This window comes from Sinocyclocheilus anshuiensis, unplaced genomic scaffold, assembly GCF_001515605.1.
Source record: "Sinocyclocheilus anshuiensis isolate Anshui unplaced genomic scaffold, SAMN03320099.WGS_v1.1 scaffold536, whole genome shotgun sequence".
Classification (NCBI taxonomy): Eukaryota; Metazoa; Chordata; class Actinopteri; order Cypriniformes; family Cyprinidae; genus Sinocyclocheilus; species Sinocyclocheilus anshuiensis.
Window position 1 is genome coordinate 2,994,191 of NW_015557179.1, and position 16,618 is coordinate 3,010,808.

The window sequence follows — 16,618 nt, forward strand, 5'->3', positions numbered from 1 at the left end:
AAGGTGGGAGAGAGCGCTGTACATTCACTCCCCCCACCTACAATCCCTGCCGGTACGAGACTCGAACCTGCAACCTTTGCGTTACGAGTCCGACTCTCTAACCATTAGGCCACGACTTCCACGACTTACGAGGAGCGTGTGTGAAGTGAGCACAGATAAAGGGGAGCTTGATGAGCTGCAGCAGGTGCGGGGAATCAGAACACAGGTGATTGAGATCTGGTGAACGTGGGTGCTGATAACTGTGGTGACCGTGGTTGAGAACAGGTGTGAGCTGGGGAGGATTGTGGGACATGGAGTCCAGAGCTGGTGACTGGTGACAGAGACTCCCTGACATTACCTCCCCCTCCCGGAAGGCGTGTCCCGCACCGTAACATATCCACGGGGGGCGGATCAGGGAGCTCGGCCATGGTGGAGTAGGGAGCTCGGGAGGCCATGGCGGAGCAGGCAGCTCGGGGCGCCACGGAGGAGCAGGCAGTTCGGGAGGCCATGGCGGAGTAGGGAACACAGGAGGCCATGGCAGAACAGCCTCCGAGGCTGCAGCCCCAGCCCCCGCCCCGGCCTCTACGGCTGGAGCCTTACTCCCCCCCACCCAAAAAACATACTTGGGGATGCTTACGGGCTCCAAGGCCCTCTCAGGGCCAAAACCGGGGACTGGAGCCCTCCCTGGGCTTTACTTGGAGGCAGGAGCCCTCACTGGGCTGAACTCGGGGAATGGAGCCCTCCATGAGCTATACTTGGGAACAGGAGCCCTCACTGGGCTGAACTCGGGGAATGGAGCCCTCCGTGGGCTATACTCGGCAACAGGAGCCCTCCTTGGGCTATACTCGGGAAACGGAGCCCTCCTTGAGCTATACTCAGGAACAGGAGCCCTCCGTGGACTATACTTGGGAACTGGAGCCCTCCGTGGGCTATACTCGGGAACAGGAGCCCTCCGTGGGCTATACTCGGGAGCGAGCTCTGGGGCTGGAGCTGACACTGGAGCGAGCTCTGGGGCAGGGATGAGGGCGGAGAACAGTCCCTTTCTCCTCAACCTCCTCTTTTGGTTAGGGGTGAATTGGGCGGCCGGCGGGCTTTCCACAGGAACGATTTGCGGGCTTGCCACAGGAACGGCCGGCAGGCTTGAGAGAGCCACAGCCGGCGGGCTTGAGTCATGAATGGCCGGCGAGCTTGACTGAGGAACGGCTGGCGGACTTGACGCGAGCTGGTTCTGGATCGGGAATGGACGCTCTCCACACACTGGAGGATCCCTTCCCTCCAGCACAGTCCAGTGGTGTCTAGGAGGTCCACGGGGTGATGGTAGTTGGCCCCGATCCAGAACAGAGTGTTGAACGTCGCATCATCTAACGCCGTAGTAGTGGCGAGCCCACAGAATTCCCAGGCAAACTCTACGAAGGGAAGATCCAGGTGAGCTAGGGCGGCGAACCACGCGAGTCATTGAGAGGCATTTTGTTATTTGGTCAGGTCTTCTGTCACGACACAGGCTAGGAGACACAGAGGGATGTGATCAAACAGTGGTATTTATTGGTAGAATCGACTGTGAGAACCAGGAGCAGACGAGAGATGAGTAGAGACTCCCTGACATTACATTAGTATATTACTCTTCAGTATATCATTAAACATATATCTTGAAACATAAATGAATGAATGAATGAATGAATGAATGATGCATTTATATAGCGCTTTATTGTGTATTGTTGTACACCCAAAGCGCTTTCCAATCATGTGGGGGGGTCTCTCTTCAACCACCACCAGTGTGCAGCATCCACTTGGATGATAGGCCAGGGGGGCAATTTGGCCAGGACTTTTGGAGTTACACCCCTACTCTTTACGAGAAGAGCCATGGGATTTTTAATGACCACAGAGAGTCAGGACCTCGGTTTAACGTCTCATCCGAAAGATGGTACTTTTTGACAGTATAGTGTCCCCGTCACTATACTGGGGCATTAGGACCCACACAGACCACAGGGTGAGCACCCCCTGCTGGCCTCACTAACAGCTCTTTCAACCTAGTTTTCCCAGGAGGTCTCTCATCAAGGTACTGACCAGGCTCAACCCTGCTTAGCTTCAGTGGGCAACCAGTCTTAGGCTACAGGGTGATATGGCTGTGGCCATAAATAAACAGGGGAAAACAAATTATTTTTTTAAAGAAAATACTTGTTAATTTATCAAAACAATATAATATAAGATTGAACTGTATTCCATTATAAATTGACTCCTGTACACTGTTGACCCTTTAACCAAGTTTAATGACATTTGTAAGCATTTTAACTTATATTAAATAATGATTTGTTTTAACATTATCGAATGTTCAATAAGTTTATTAGCAAACATTAACAAGCACATTATCTCTGTTTCTAACTCTTAGAATATATATTAACTAATGATCCATTAAGCATTATATAATGTTTGTTAAAGTTATTATAAAGTGTTACAGGCAGTTCTTATTTTTATAGAATGTTGCAGTTTTTATTGTAATTGGTGTGTGCACATAATTTTTTAATTAATGTGTCTTTGTAATCTTTAATCTAAGACATTAACTTCCCCTTGTGTGTGTGTGTGTGTGTGTGTGTGTGTGTGTGTATATGCAACACACAAAAGTATACAAAAAAGTAACATAACAATAAAGATCCAGTGACAAAATGATCATTCAGTTTAATTTTTTATTAAGTTTTGTAATAAATAGACAATTATGAAAATTAAAAACTAAATGTATGCAGTTAATGTCTTAAAAGTCATTATATATGCAACACACAAAAGTATACAAAAAAGTAACATAACAATAAAGATCCAGTGACAAAATGATCATTCAGTTTAATTTTTTATTAAGTTTTGTAATAAATAGACAATTATGAAAATTAAAAACTAAATGTATGCAGTTAATGTCTTAAAAGTCATTATTCGACAATAAAATGTATTATTCAACATTATTTAAGCCTGGTTTAAAGATCATCTGACCAAATATAGAAGCAAATTACACCAAATTTGCAGGATAAAAAGCTGCAGCGAACAGAATAAAAAAAAATTTAAAAAAATCCTAAAAGGTGGAAATACAGTGCCCTCCACTAATATTGGCACCCTTCCTTGGTAAATATGAGCAAAGGCAGCTGTGAAAATAAATCTGCATCGTTTATCTTTTTGATCTTTCATTCACAAAATTCTAGCCTTTCATTGAAGTAAAACAATTGCAAGTGGGGGGAAACTCACATTATGAAATAAATGCTTTTCCTCCAATGCATGTTGGCCACAATTATTGGCACCCCTAGAAATTCTTATGAGTAAAATTTCTCTGAAGCGTATTCCCATTCATATTTTAAAAAAAATTAGCACACCAGGGTGACTAGGAGCATGCATTTGTCCAGCCGTGACTTCCTGTTCCACAGGATTTTAAATATAAGGAACACAAAGGCCAAATTTCCTTAATCATCCATCACAAGCAGTAAAACCAAAGAATATAGTTCTGATGTGCAGTACAAGATTGTTGAGCTTCACAAAATAGAAAGTGGCTGTAAGAAAATAGCTAAAGCATTGAAAATCCCCATTTTCACCATCAGGGCAATAATTAAGAAGTTCCAATCAACTAAAGATGTTACAAATCTGCCTGGAAGAGGACGTGTGTCTCGTCCTAATGCACGGTGAGGAGGAGAGTTTGAGCGGCCAAAGACTCTCCAAGGATCACAGCTGGAGAATTGAAGAGATTAGTTGAGTCTTGGGGTCAGAAAGCCTAAAAAAATATCAAACAGCCCCTATCACCACATGTTTTTCGAGAGGGTTTCAGGAAAAATCCTCCTTGCTCACCCAAAAACAAACTCCAGCATATTTAGTGTCTCGTAACATTCATTGCTCTGTCCACAGTCATCGTTATCAACATGACACTAGTTAACATCTGTGCACTGCGACACACCATCACCTGTGTATCCCACCGTACAGCTGCAGTTGTATTTTCCTGGTACATTAATACAGAGTGCATTAACATGGCACCGCTTTTCTTTGGCACACTCATCCACATTCTCGCATACTAATCCATCACCTTCGAAACCAGCTAGACATGCGCAGATGAATGAACCAGGTAAGTTTTCACAAGAGGCATAAGCACTGCAATGTCCTGTGGCACATTCATCCACATCCAGACACTGGTTTTGACTAAAGCTGTAGCCTGGACCACAGTCACAGAAGAATGAGCCTGCAGTGAGTAGCATTCCAGTGGCAGATTCCTGGTCTTGCGCACTCATTATCATCAGTGCACTGCAATCCATTTCCACTTAAACCAAATTTGATTTCTGCATTCTCTTCCTCCATTTTTGTTGGTGAAAAGTGCATTAACATGGCAGCCACCATTATTAGTTTGACACTCATTGATATCTTGGCATTGGAAACCATCACCAAAATAGCCTTTTTGACATGAACAGGTGTAACTGCCCAGAGTGTTACTGCAGACTGCTTTTGTGTGGCAGTTGTGTAGACCAGTTTTTCACTCGTTGATGTTGTGGCACTGCACTCCAGTGCCCATGTACCCTATTTGGCATTTGCATTCAAACTTATCAAGTGTGTTTATGCAATCTTCATTGGTGTGGCATATGCTCCTTACAGCTGCACAGAGATGGACATCTGCAACTGTGATATGTAAAACTAAAACAAACTGTGACTGTTCTTCCTACATGATGGTCCAAAGATCTGTTTCTGTTTAATTGGGCATTTATTGGCTAGAATGAGTTCTGTGAGCACTGTGGACCAAGCTTTATGCTGATCATCAAAGGTCTGGTTACACAAGACAATCAATAATTGACTCTATATTGTACTGTAAATTGGTGAATCACATGAGAGATGATGAGATTTTGATTTAGATTATGTTACTCACATGCATTTGTGTACCTGAAAACAGTACACAGGCACTTAATACAAAGTAGCCACAGCAGATGAGAGAGTCTGGAAAAGTCACATAAGAGACTGAAAACCTCAAAATGACATTTTTGACAATAGATGCTATCAAATTAATGTAATTATTTAAATTAATGAATAACAAGTATTATGTATATATGCATGATATTACATTTCTCAGCCAAATCAAATAGCTGATTATTCATAATGACATGGGCCGATGCTGATACTGATAGCTGTTTTCTTAATGAAAAAAACCCACTATTTTCTGTTTCAAACTTTCACATAGCATCTTTAGGTTATAATAACATTAAAAATTCAAATCCAGATTTTGATTTTCAAAGATTTATTATAAAAACTGGTTGTTATTTTTTTTCCCAAAATGCAATAAATCCAGGACACTTTTTTTTTTTCAAAATGCAATAAATCCATTGAATCAATATGAAAGTTATTTTTCATATTGAAACTATTGAAAATACACAACAAAGTAAGTTGATCCACATATGACAGCCTCTGAACTTAGTCAATACTAATCTTATATACAGGCACTGGACTAAAAATACATTCAGCAGTCATCGCTCCCAAAACGAATTCAATGGGTCATCTTGTTAATGCCATAAATTAATTACATCAATAAAAGAAAACTTCCTCATGAACAACAATATCACATTAGACCACAGAAATTCCAAAATGACATTTCCCTTACATTCAACTTCCAAAATTGCATTCATCTTTGCCATGTTACATTCATTTAGTTGACTAGTGCTATACGCTGTATTAACAAAAACATTAATGGTATTAATAAAAACACTGGTCCCACTTTATATTGTGTCCCTAATACCTGTGTACTTACATAGTGACTAAATGTGTTGATGGGTGGAGATGGGTAGGTTTAGGGGTGAAAATGGGATCCAAGGGGTGGAGATGGGTAGGTTTAGGGATATGTAAAGTGCGAGGTGTTGGATCTCGAGTTGGTGCACCACTGTAATACCAGTGTACTTACATGGTAACTCCTCAGGAACTGTCCACTTAATATAAAGTGTAACATTCTGGACACCAACCACAATTTATATGTAAAGCCTAACTTACTGGCCGCTGCTGTGTAACATCAGAGTAATTACATGATAAATCTTATATAAAGTGTAACACTTTCTTTACCAAAAAGTGCTGTTAGTCCTGTTACACATTTGTACTTTCATTATCAAAAAGTGTTGTTACCAATGTCCTGTTACACATTTGTACTTACACATACCATTCAGTGGGTTGTTACATATGTGTAGTTACACAAACATTAGAGCTGTAGATACTATGTATCAGTGTGTACTTACAGGATACTACATCTAGCTACTATGTAAGTACACAGGTATTAGGGACACTTAATATAAAGTGGGACCAAAACACTTACACTGACAAGCTACACAATATCGCGTTCATAATCGAATGCGATTCATCTGCAATTATGAACGTGATATTGCCTAGATTAGGTTAAGATTATATTTATTTGAATTGACTATGTGACTATAGACCGTTAACTAGAAATATTATGCCTAATCCAGGCCCTGATTCTCTTTATCAGTGTATTACATTGATGGGAGATTTACTACTAATCACAGAACCGGCTTTACTGACTAGATGTGTATGACATCGAGTACACAAAGTACAAAGTAGATGAGGAAAACTACGATGCCAGCGCCGCCATTACTGTCTACAATGCGTGGAATGGTGCGCTGTGATTGGTTTAGCGGATGTATCGTATTCTGCAGAGAAGGGAGACTGGTGTTTGTCGCGGTTTGGAAAGAAAGGGAGAAAACATGACAGAATAACACGGTGGATATTGCATTTTGCGTAAAATTCAAAATTTACTTTTCAATACCGACCAGATACAATACTGATTTTGGCGGACACTTGATATTTTTTAAAATAGCATTTATCGCGTTTTGGAACCAAACTCTTCATTTATAACTATACAGAAATCTCTCTCATTTAGTACATTACTATAATATTAGAGATTATAACTAACAACTGAGACAAACTATTATATTCAAATGCTATTTCTTTTCAGATATAATAATCACACTCAAAACTGAAATGTTTGCATAATACGCGAATACACAATGTAGTTTAAAAAAAAAAAACTTTACGATTTATTTGAACATACCTATATAATTAACAGTGCATAAGTGTCATGGTTATGTTATGTTTTGGTTCTGTTTCTGCCTCCACATTTCCCTAAGTCCCCTTGTCTATTAGTTTCCATGGTTTTTGATTAATTTACTCGTTAGTCATCATTAGTTTACTCCCTTTACCTGTTTTCCCCTCGTCAGCTGCCCTACTTAAAGTCTTCCCTCTGTTCTGTAGTTTGTCTGTGATTGTTTGATGTTTCATGTTGGATGTTACGACTACCCTGAGCTGTTTACTTGATTGAGTTTTTGTGGAATATAATATTAAAGACTTTCGTTGTGGATTATCCTCGTCTTCTTCGCCTTCCTTTTGAGAGACTGTAACAATAAGCTCCCTCTATCGTTTTTATAGATGACTAACCAACTGTGAACATAACTTTCCTGAGGTAAACACTAAGTGACATATTGATCACAAGTAGTTTTATTGGCATCTTTATGCAGTTAAACACTTACTGAGTGATAACATGAGAGGTGATACAATTCAGTAAGTTGTACTTTCAACATACCTTATGATGTTCATTCATGTATATTTCACGTTATAACTATTGTAGTGTAAGAGACTCATGCTCAACGCTACTGCTTAAACTGAAGCTGCCACAGCAATCTGTCACGCCACATTTAAGAGCATCAAAACAGCATTTATTGTTTGAATTTTGTGATAAAATGGACATTATTTTAGAGCTGAGACTTTGTCTCGTATCAGAAGTAACAAAGCAAAAAGCTCACTGCGATTATTGCATGCGAGGCACTCTACAAATAATGTTAAGTTAAAGGAAAAACGCAACCTGGCAACCCTGGCTTGAACTACGGGCGATTTTTAATGTCTCGGTTACTAACGTAACCTCGTTTGCCTGAGATAACGAATGAGGGAATGAGCATTACATCAGTTAGCCGATGCTTTGGGGAAAATCCTTTAATCAGAAAATACTGAAGCCTGATTAAATCACGTCTGTGCATTGCACAGACAAATGGCATTTCAGCCCATCAAAATAGGCGAAGCCATCGGTGTATATAATTTGGCGCTTAATGCTATTTCATCAGATTCTTTTGACTGAGGAGCGGCAAGTTTTAGGTGCAAGTGTGGTAGTGCTTCCCAACTGACTGCCCAGCCACAAAAGCGTGATTCGCTATGATGGCCACAACATATACCTTGAGCGTGAAAGGGGTGCACCCCTTATCCAGTAGCTCCTGCAGGAAGGGGTCCTTATTCTGGACTTTGCGCGAGTCAGAGAAGACAAACCACTTAAGGGTATGGAGACATTTATTAGACAGAGCTCTGGCCTATGAGATGTGTTCAATATCCTTGCGGGATGGCGCACAGTCTCCCGTTGAGGGGCCAAAGATGCAGGCTCCACTTGGGTTGGGGGTGCCAGATTGTTCTCCTTGCCTTGGAAAGCAAACCCTTCTCAGAGGAATCAGCCAGGAAGCTGCTGACAGCAGCTGTACCATCTCGGGGAACCATGACTGGTTCTGCCAGAGAGGGGGCCATCAGAGGACAGAGCATCTGTCCTCCCTGACTCGTCTGTTGACTTGAGGGAGCAGAGCAGCCGGGGAAAGGCAGGTGCAAGCTGGACAACTTGTGGGCTATTGAATGTTTTTCTTTTGAAAAAAAAAATATATATATATTAGGCAGTGAGAGGTGTCTTCTGAGGCAAAGAGGTTGACTTCTGCTCTCTCAAAGACGTCCCAAATCAATTGAATTCTCTGCGGATGGAGTCTCCATTCCGCTGGAGACTGTGGAACTGTGGTACAACATGTCAGCTCCCTGCTTCAATCCATTTTTGGAATGAGGAAGTAATGGCTGTAAGACCTTGACTTGCTGTGAGTTGGTGGAACCATTTCCATGGCACCCTTTGACAGTAGACATTCTACTTCAGAGAATGAGAGAATTAGAGCATTGCTGCCCCTGATTGAAGTTTGGACCACGCCCCTGACGCAGGGAGGTCTGCGAGTGAATTGGAGCAAGTAACCTCATATTATTGTCTGCGGGACCCAGCTCGACACAACCAGAATGGCTTCCCAAGCCTGACTCCAGGTGGCAAGGGGCCGGAGCTTTTTGAGTGGCAGATCGGCACACTGATGCTTAAGCTGCTGCGAAAAGGAGAAGTTCTCTCTATGTGAAGGTGTTCGTTTTTTATTATTTTGTCCACTATGATAGTGGTGGGTTACCTGGGTGTGTGCACATTTAGTCAGGCTGACCCAGTGTCTATAACAAACACATAACCTCCAAAACCTGGAGCTGAACAGGGGGTTGTAGTGCTCAGGCTCTGCTCTTTTTTTTGGGGGGGGGGTAGCTTTTTGTACCTTTTTTGCTCTTTTTGCACTTCGATTGAAGTGAAGGCGGTGGAGGCTGAGGAGTGGACGTAGGCCGAATAGGGAGCGTGCCATGATTTAGTGATTTCTTCATGAATCACGGGGAAGAACAGCGCAGGTCTCTGGCAGTGGGTCCTCCACTCGTTGAGCATAAGGCACCATCTCACCTGGGACAGCCTAGACAAGCAGAAACGGGAACACCTACATATTCCTAGGTTACGTTTCACTTTTCTCGTAAATGTGCTACTCCCTTTGGGCTTCAACTTTCCACTGGGTGTAAAATTAAAACTGAAACAATATAGTGTTCATTCATAAGTGTTCACAATTCATTCATAAGTGTTTTTGATGAGAGCATTCATCTCACACAAGGCTTAAATCCTTTTGTTTTGTGACATGATTCTTCTTTTACAGGGCTATTAAATATCAGTGACAAAAACAACTGACAGAATGGCACTGCGTTATATCGCATATCGCATTGCCTATACGTTAATGATATTACACAATGTACTGAAAAAAAAATGAAAAGAGTAATTCACCACAATGATGTCCTGACAAAATGGCATCATCAATGAAGCTTGTTTTAGCTAATCAAACAAAATGTGACTCATTTGGGCAGATTTTATTGAACATTTGAAATATGCTACTGACGTAAGCTTAGTCAATAATTTTGGAGATTTCTCAATCCGAGTTTGGGAACTTTACTCAACTCGCATACCTGTGGAGCACGGTAGACTTCCAGAAGTGTTCCTTTGACCAGCAGATGTCTCCGTATGCGTCATTTTAAGATTGGTTCAATTGATTCGAAGCTTCAGAAAGCATATTTCTCATATTACTAAATAAAAACAACAACCAAGCAGCTCACCACATCAGCATTGTTTTTACTCATTTTTTCCAACACAAATCATTCAACCACATAAATAAATAAAACTTTAACTTATTTCATGCTCATTATTAAAATTGCTTAAAAAAATTTTCATAACCTTCATAAACAATTTTTTTTTAAGTATAAAAATTTCCCCTATTGCCATTTGCTATAAACCACAAGTTTGCTTTACAAAACAGAAAACAGCGATGTGTGGCGATGTGGCACAACCACAGCACCGGAAGTAGAGCTACTGGAGAAGTAGTCTATGCCGTGTGACCAAAAGTCTGCTAGAGTCAAGTTTTAAAAGAGTGGAAAAAAATGTCTCAGTATCACAAATACAGAACACTTGGCAGTTTTTCTGGTGGGATATGTTGAACTAGGTAGATTTAGACTTTCTAATTTAATTTCTCACACAAAATGAAATGGCAAAGTATTTCACATACTTAACTTAATAATAACTTTAGTAAACTAGTGACATCCCTTACGAAAAAGAAGCTTATTCAAGTGTGATATTAGTTTACTTCTTTTAAACTAAAAATAGGAAAGTATACTTTTAGTCTACTTTTTATGTACTTCTCAGAAATGGGCTTTATGTACTTCTCAGAAATATACTTAAAATGACATTTAAGTATACTTGACTTATACTTAGAAAAAGTCTAATTATATTTGAGCTATAATTGTGCTCCTAGAATCCGTGTTTTCATTGTTATACTGTAGGGGGCACTAGTACACATCTTCTGTACAGAATTTCCAAAAAACACAAGTGAAGAAGAAACCGAAACAATAGGCTTGTTTGAGATGCACCTCGCCTCGCCTGAAATGAAGGCGAGAGTAGGCGGCTGCAGTGAGGGGAGGAGTGAAATAAGCGCAGGCAAGACGGACAGTTCTGACCTCTCGAAGTGAACAGATACCAACGAGATCAAAGGCAGATATCGCGTTATTCTATACTAAAAGTACTTTTTACAAATAATTACAAAATAACTTAAATTCAACATCAGAAAAACATCATCAAAATTTAACAATACATAAAAATGCATTTTTTTTATTTTTCCAATCTTTTTTATGTACGCTTTCATTCAGCTGAGCAGTGAGACCCTGGTGGAGCTGCTGGACCTGGACGGGCTTTCCCTCAATTCCCCGAGATCTTCTCCTAGCGCCACATACCTTCACTGATTGGATGGCTACATCTGTTTCAAAGAAAGCTTGCAAGTCAGGATAATGGTTATCAGGCTTACTAACTTCTTCCACATCAGTTTTTGCTGCAGCTTTGTTGCGGTTCAATTTCTTAGTCAAAGAGGATACTCTAGCACGGAGCTCTTTGTTCTGTTCCTCTAGCTCTGAGTTACGCTGAGACTGTTGTGTAGCTAGCGCTAAACCAAATTCTCTGTGGCAGTAAAATAAACTTGAAGTATACTACTTTTTGGTAAGGGATGTCAGTACCACAGATGAGCTCTTCCAAACCACATCTACATTTTTGTGGTCAGAACGGCTAAATAGGAAGTTGCTGCCAACAAATGAGAATGTATTCATTTAAATTAAAGAGGGAGAGAGAGTTTAAAAAAGAGTTGGGCGACAAGAGTGACCTAACAAGTTATTTTAGAGCATAGAATTAGATTCCATCTTATTTCCAGATTGTGTGAATTCTGAGTGAGTATATTGTCTTTTAATTGAGTTTTGGTTGTTAAGCCTACAATTCTTCAGATAAAGAAAAATGTTTAAACTATGATCGGATGGTTCTATCTAGTGGTCTTTCAATGACCCATTTACAAATATTAACCAGTTAACTTAAGAAACTCCTACAGATTCAATGTAAATTAGCCTATGTGTATAGCAATAATAAAAGTTTTTATCCAGCTATTTTATCTAGACATTTTATCTAGCCAGATTAGCTATTTGTCTAGGAAATAACAGTGAGGAAAAAAAAAAAAACTTCAACTAAAGGTGACTAGAAATAATTTAGAAATACATTAAAACTGTAACACACATAAATGTAACGTTTAATAAAATTCGATAAACCCAAGTGATTATAGAGCTTTTGAATAGATTCAGCTTTGTTCTGTAACACAAACTTCACTTATATGTGAGATGGTTATAATCTGGTGAGTGAAATCTTTTATAAAGTTTTTTTTTTAGGTGTAGAGAAATAACAAGGTTAAATTGGGGAAATATCAGAATTGCTGACAACTAACAATAGAACATATGACCAGCAAAGTCTGCTGATTCTGTAGCAACTCTGAACAAGTCACACTTTAGAACTGCAATCCTGGACATTTGAAAATGTGACACAGGGTGTAGCCAGAAAATATCAGACACAGTATCACTGCAGGACATGTAAGAGCATCATCCAGTGGACATATGGAAAAATAACAAAGAGAAACAACAATAAAATGCATTCAATTGTCAGTTATCACGTATTTTCATTCAAACACATAAGCAAAGAAGACAGACACCTGTGGCCCCTGCTGAAAAAAACAATAGAACCATCACAGAAAATTCTAATGGTTTCCACTACAAATACCATTACAAACATTACAAACCATCAATTTTAACCATTTAAAAAAAAAAGATTTTCTGTAGTGTGTTTTGGGGCAAATTCCATTAGGATTTATTGGTTTTAACAGGACACCAATAGATGGTGACCAATTACCAGTAGAATCCCACAGGGTCCATTAGAGTTTCCATTAAAACCAATACAAGTCCCATTATAACCAGTAAAACCATTACAAATTTTGTGATGGTGTCTATTGTTTTTTTCAGCAGGGGCACATTTAGATTAGTCATTTGGCAGGGGAGAGAGGATATCTGTGGGATCTCTTCATTGTTAAGCTCAAGAGTCCACAAAAAGTGGAATAATTCTTTCTGGTTGGATTTCTAGTTTTTCTTAAAGCTTCGGTAATACGATTTCAGCTTTTTAGTGTTTAAAGACTAGTTGAATTGCATAGAGATTCTGGAGATTAACACATCAGTTCCTCTAACAGAATGATTTATAACACAGGAACTGTTTTTGTTTTTCAGTTCTTATCCACGATGAAGGTTTTGATCGCCTTGTTTGTTGTGGTGTTAGTGGATGTGGTCGCCTCACAATGTAAGTAACAACTATTTTAACTATAATTAAAACATAAGCTGTTTAAACATACCTTACAAGTGAACTATATCGGGTTCACTTGTGGCAAACTGTTTATTCCTAGTCGTTAACTTGGTAGTTGGGAGGCAAACAAAACAATGAGATCCAGGGTCATTTCAACTTTAACCTATCTACCAAATAAAGTTTAAGTGTATTTAATAAATCCATGAAATCTCTCTCTCTCTTTAATCCAACAGGTTCTTGTAACACTATGAAATGGGCCAGATGTGATGGAGACCCATGCCAGTGCACTCTTACATACAAGACAAACAAGCAACTAATTGATTGTAAAAAAATTAAGTTTTCTTTTAAATTTGCTCTTAAAGTTCTTAATTTGGTAACTATTGTTTTACTGGTAGTTTTTTTTGGCATCCTTTACTAAAATGTTAGGTTTGAAAAGATTAAACCAGTCTTCCAGTGTGTTTTAGAGGAATTTTGGTAACCACCTAAACTAACTGAGCTCCAACGTCCATAGTTCGTACCAACAAACCAGGCAAGGTGTTTTGTTCCTCCCATCAAGTGTAGTAAGTGTCTTCAATTCTCCCTACCCACAGTGATTCCCAAGTGCTTCCTCATAAAAGCGGAGATGTATCGTGCCAGGAACAACGTGACCACAAGATCAATTGGTGGGAAATCTGTAGAAACTGCCTTTGTGGACAATGATGGCATCTATGACCCAGAGTGTGAGAGTGATGGAAAGTTCAAGGCAATCCAGTGTAATGGCACTGATGTGTGCTGGGGCGTCAACAGTGCTGGTGTGCGCAGAAGTGACAAGGGAGACAAGAACATCAAGTGTGAGCCCGTGGAGACCTAGTGAGTGTGTTTGTATTAGCAGAGCTGTTAACAGGATGTTCTTCTGACCGACACACCTAGTTTGAAGTGTGGTTGGAATATTAATGCTGTTTGTGGAAGGAAGCAAGACTAGTAAATTCTGACAATGCCATGTTTTCTTCTCTAGTTGGGTTCGCCTGGAACTGAAGCATAAAGCAAATGACGCAACCGTTCCTCTTGATGCTACCAAACTGAAGACGTATGTTGCAATTGATTTCTAGGGTCTTGCTGGACCATGTGAAATATGAAGTTTATGCTTCTGATGTTACTCTTTTACAGTGGGATTGAGAATGCTTTGCTGGAACGTTACAAGTTGGATAAGAAATTTGTATCTGAGGTTAAGGTAAGAATTTACCATTGTTATCTAACCCCTCAACTTGGTACTTGCGGTACAGAACCAAACATGACCCACCTCCTCTTTTCCAGTATGACAGAGATGGCCGTCTCATTGTTGTGGATGTCAAAAAGCCTGAGAAAGAACGTATTACAGACCTGTCCCTCATGACTTACTACATGGAAGGACATGAGTCTCGTTTCAGTTTCTTATCTTCATACCTGGTGTTATGTTGTAACTTAATATGTAACTAAATGAATTTGTCTTTCGTAGATCAAAGTTAAGCCCCTCTTTCAAGACTACAAACCATTTGAAGTCAGTGTTGAGGGATCAAAGGTGTCCGTGGAGAACATCCTGTTGTACTATGTAGATGAAGTGGTGCCCACCTTCACCATGCAGAGCCCGACTGATGGTATCATTGCTGTTATTGTGGTGGTCAGCTTGATTGTGATTGCAGGACTTCTGGTTTTGGTAAGTACCATATACTTTTCAAGTTTCATTTAAGTCAAGTCAAGTAACCTTTATTTGTAAAGTGCTTTATACAATACTGGTTGTGTCAAAGCAGCTTTACAGTGTCAAACAGGAAAATAGTTTGTCAATAATGCAAGAAGACAATAACATTTTTCCAGCTAAAGTCAGTTCATTGATGATTCAGTGATGATTTAACTTGATGGGTGTTTGTAGTCTTAACTGTTTTCCTCCTCTATTTAGTTCTTCCTCGCACAGCGACAGAAGGCCCAGTACAGTAAAGCATAGGTTTGTTCTTATTTATTTCAGTATGGGCCAAACTGTGTGGGTACTTCCCCAATAGAAAGCAAACTTTTGTATTATAACACGTTTCCTTTTGTTCTTGCAGGCCACAGAGATGGAGACCATGTCTTAAAGCTATTAATAACGTCTCATGTACTTGAGTCTGACACTGGGATGTGCCCTATGCTGAAGCTTAAACCTGCTGTACATTTTCTTGTGACATAAAATGTGCAACACATTATGTTTTACTACTAAATTATATGTAATATCTAATTATTTTAATATGTAACTTGCACTTGAAAGGTTTCCACAACATTTTGCAAGATCACTGCAAAAAGTCTCACAATTTAATTACATAACATGATGCATAATGCACATAACTGATTTCGGACAGACTTCTGAGGCAGCATAACGGTTTAATGATATAAAACAAAATAGAGTGAGCTTTGTTGATAACTGAGTGAATATTTAATTACTATAATAGTAATTTCTTGCTAAAAATAACATTGAAAGTGGAAGATGTTGGTCAAAAACATACATTTACACAAACTGACCACCATCCACAACTTTCAGATGCCATATTTATTTTTTAGCTCAGAATGGAACACACAGGATTGTGGGATATCAAAGGCAGTGAAGGATACATCTACACTGCCTTCAAAAATCAATCAGATGAAGGCATCTCAGGAGACAGGAGTTTAATTTTTATAACTTTTTTTAAATTCAAGAAAACAGTTCATGCCTTAAAATTTTTTGCATAAATACATTATTAAACTAAAACAGTGGCCTGAATCTGCAGTTAAAGTCGGCACGAAACGGAAGTTGCGATTGTCTTTTCTTCTCTACTGTGACGTATATCCGAGGGAAATGGGGGGATTTCTCTCCACTGGATTCACAGCCGACACCCAAGCATGAATAAACGTTTTATTTATTAAGGATGACGACGATGATCAACGGCACAAAACTTGCCTAAACAGCACGCGAGAGAGAGAGAGAGAGAGAGTGCCTGAATGACTGACTGAGCGCTCCATCAGGTCATATTCATGACAAAAATTAGTTTGCGATGTCCTAAGAGTAATGTTGTCGTAATATCCTAATATCTTTTCAATGTTTAGGGATAACGTACTCCCTCATGACTGGTGTCAGTGCTATAAAGTGAAGCATCAGCTTCAGCTCTTCCCCCTGTCGTTTATCCCAGCATTTACCCCTCACGTCACTAGCTCCGCCCTTGCGCCATAGCTCGTGACCGGAAGAGAAGATGAGTCGTTTTGAGGGGGAGGGGAGGTTAACGTTTTTGATTAAAGATTACGAGGGCACATGAATTAAAAAAAAATAATGAAGTGCAC

The 16,618-nt window shown here is 39.7% G+C and overlaps 1 protein-coding gene and 1 long non-coding RNA gene across 2 annotated transcripts in view; one reads left to right on the forward strand and one right to left on the reverse strand.

Annotated features, from left to right (window-relative positions):
* The first annotated feature begins 13,061 nt into the window (after positions 1-13,061).
* The window catches only part of epcam (epithelial cell adhesion molecule), an 18,112-nt gene continuing 14,555 nt past the window's right edge, over positions 13,062-16,618 (forward strand). Inside the window, exons 1-2 of the mRNA XM_016473862.1 lie at positions 13,062-13,121; positions 13,237-13,318. Of these exons, the coding sequence (XP_016329348.1) occupies positions 13,261-13,318 (58 nt within the window). The 5' untranslated portion in view covers positions 13,062-13,121; positions 13,237-13,260. The remainder of the gene's footprint in view (positions 13,122-13,236; positions 13,319-16,618) is intronic.
* The window catches only part of LOC107678559 (uncharacterized), a 13,130-nt gene continuing 10,990 nt past the window's right edge, over positions 14,479-16,618 (reverse strand). The window contains exon 3 of the long non-coding RNA XR_001632948.1: positions 14,479-14,552. This is a non-coding gene — a long non-coding RNA (uncharacterized LOC107678559). The remainder of the gene's footprint in view (positions 14,553-16,618) is intronic.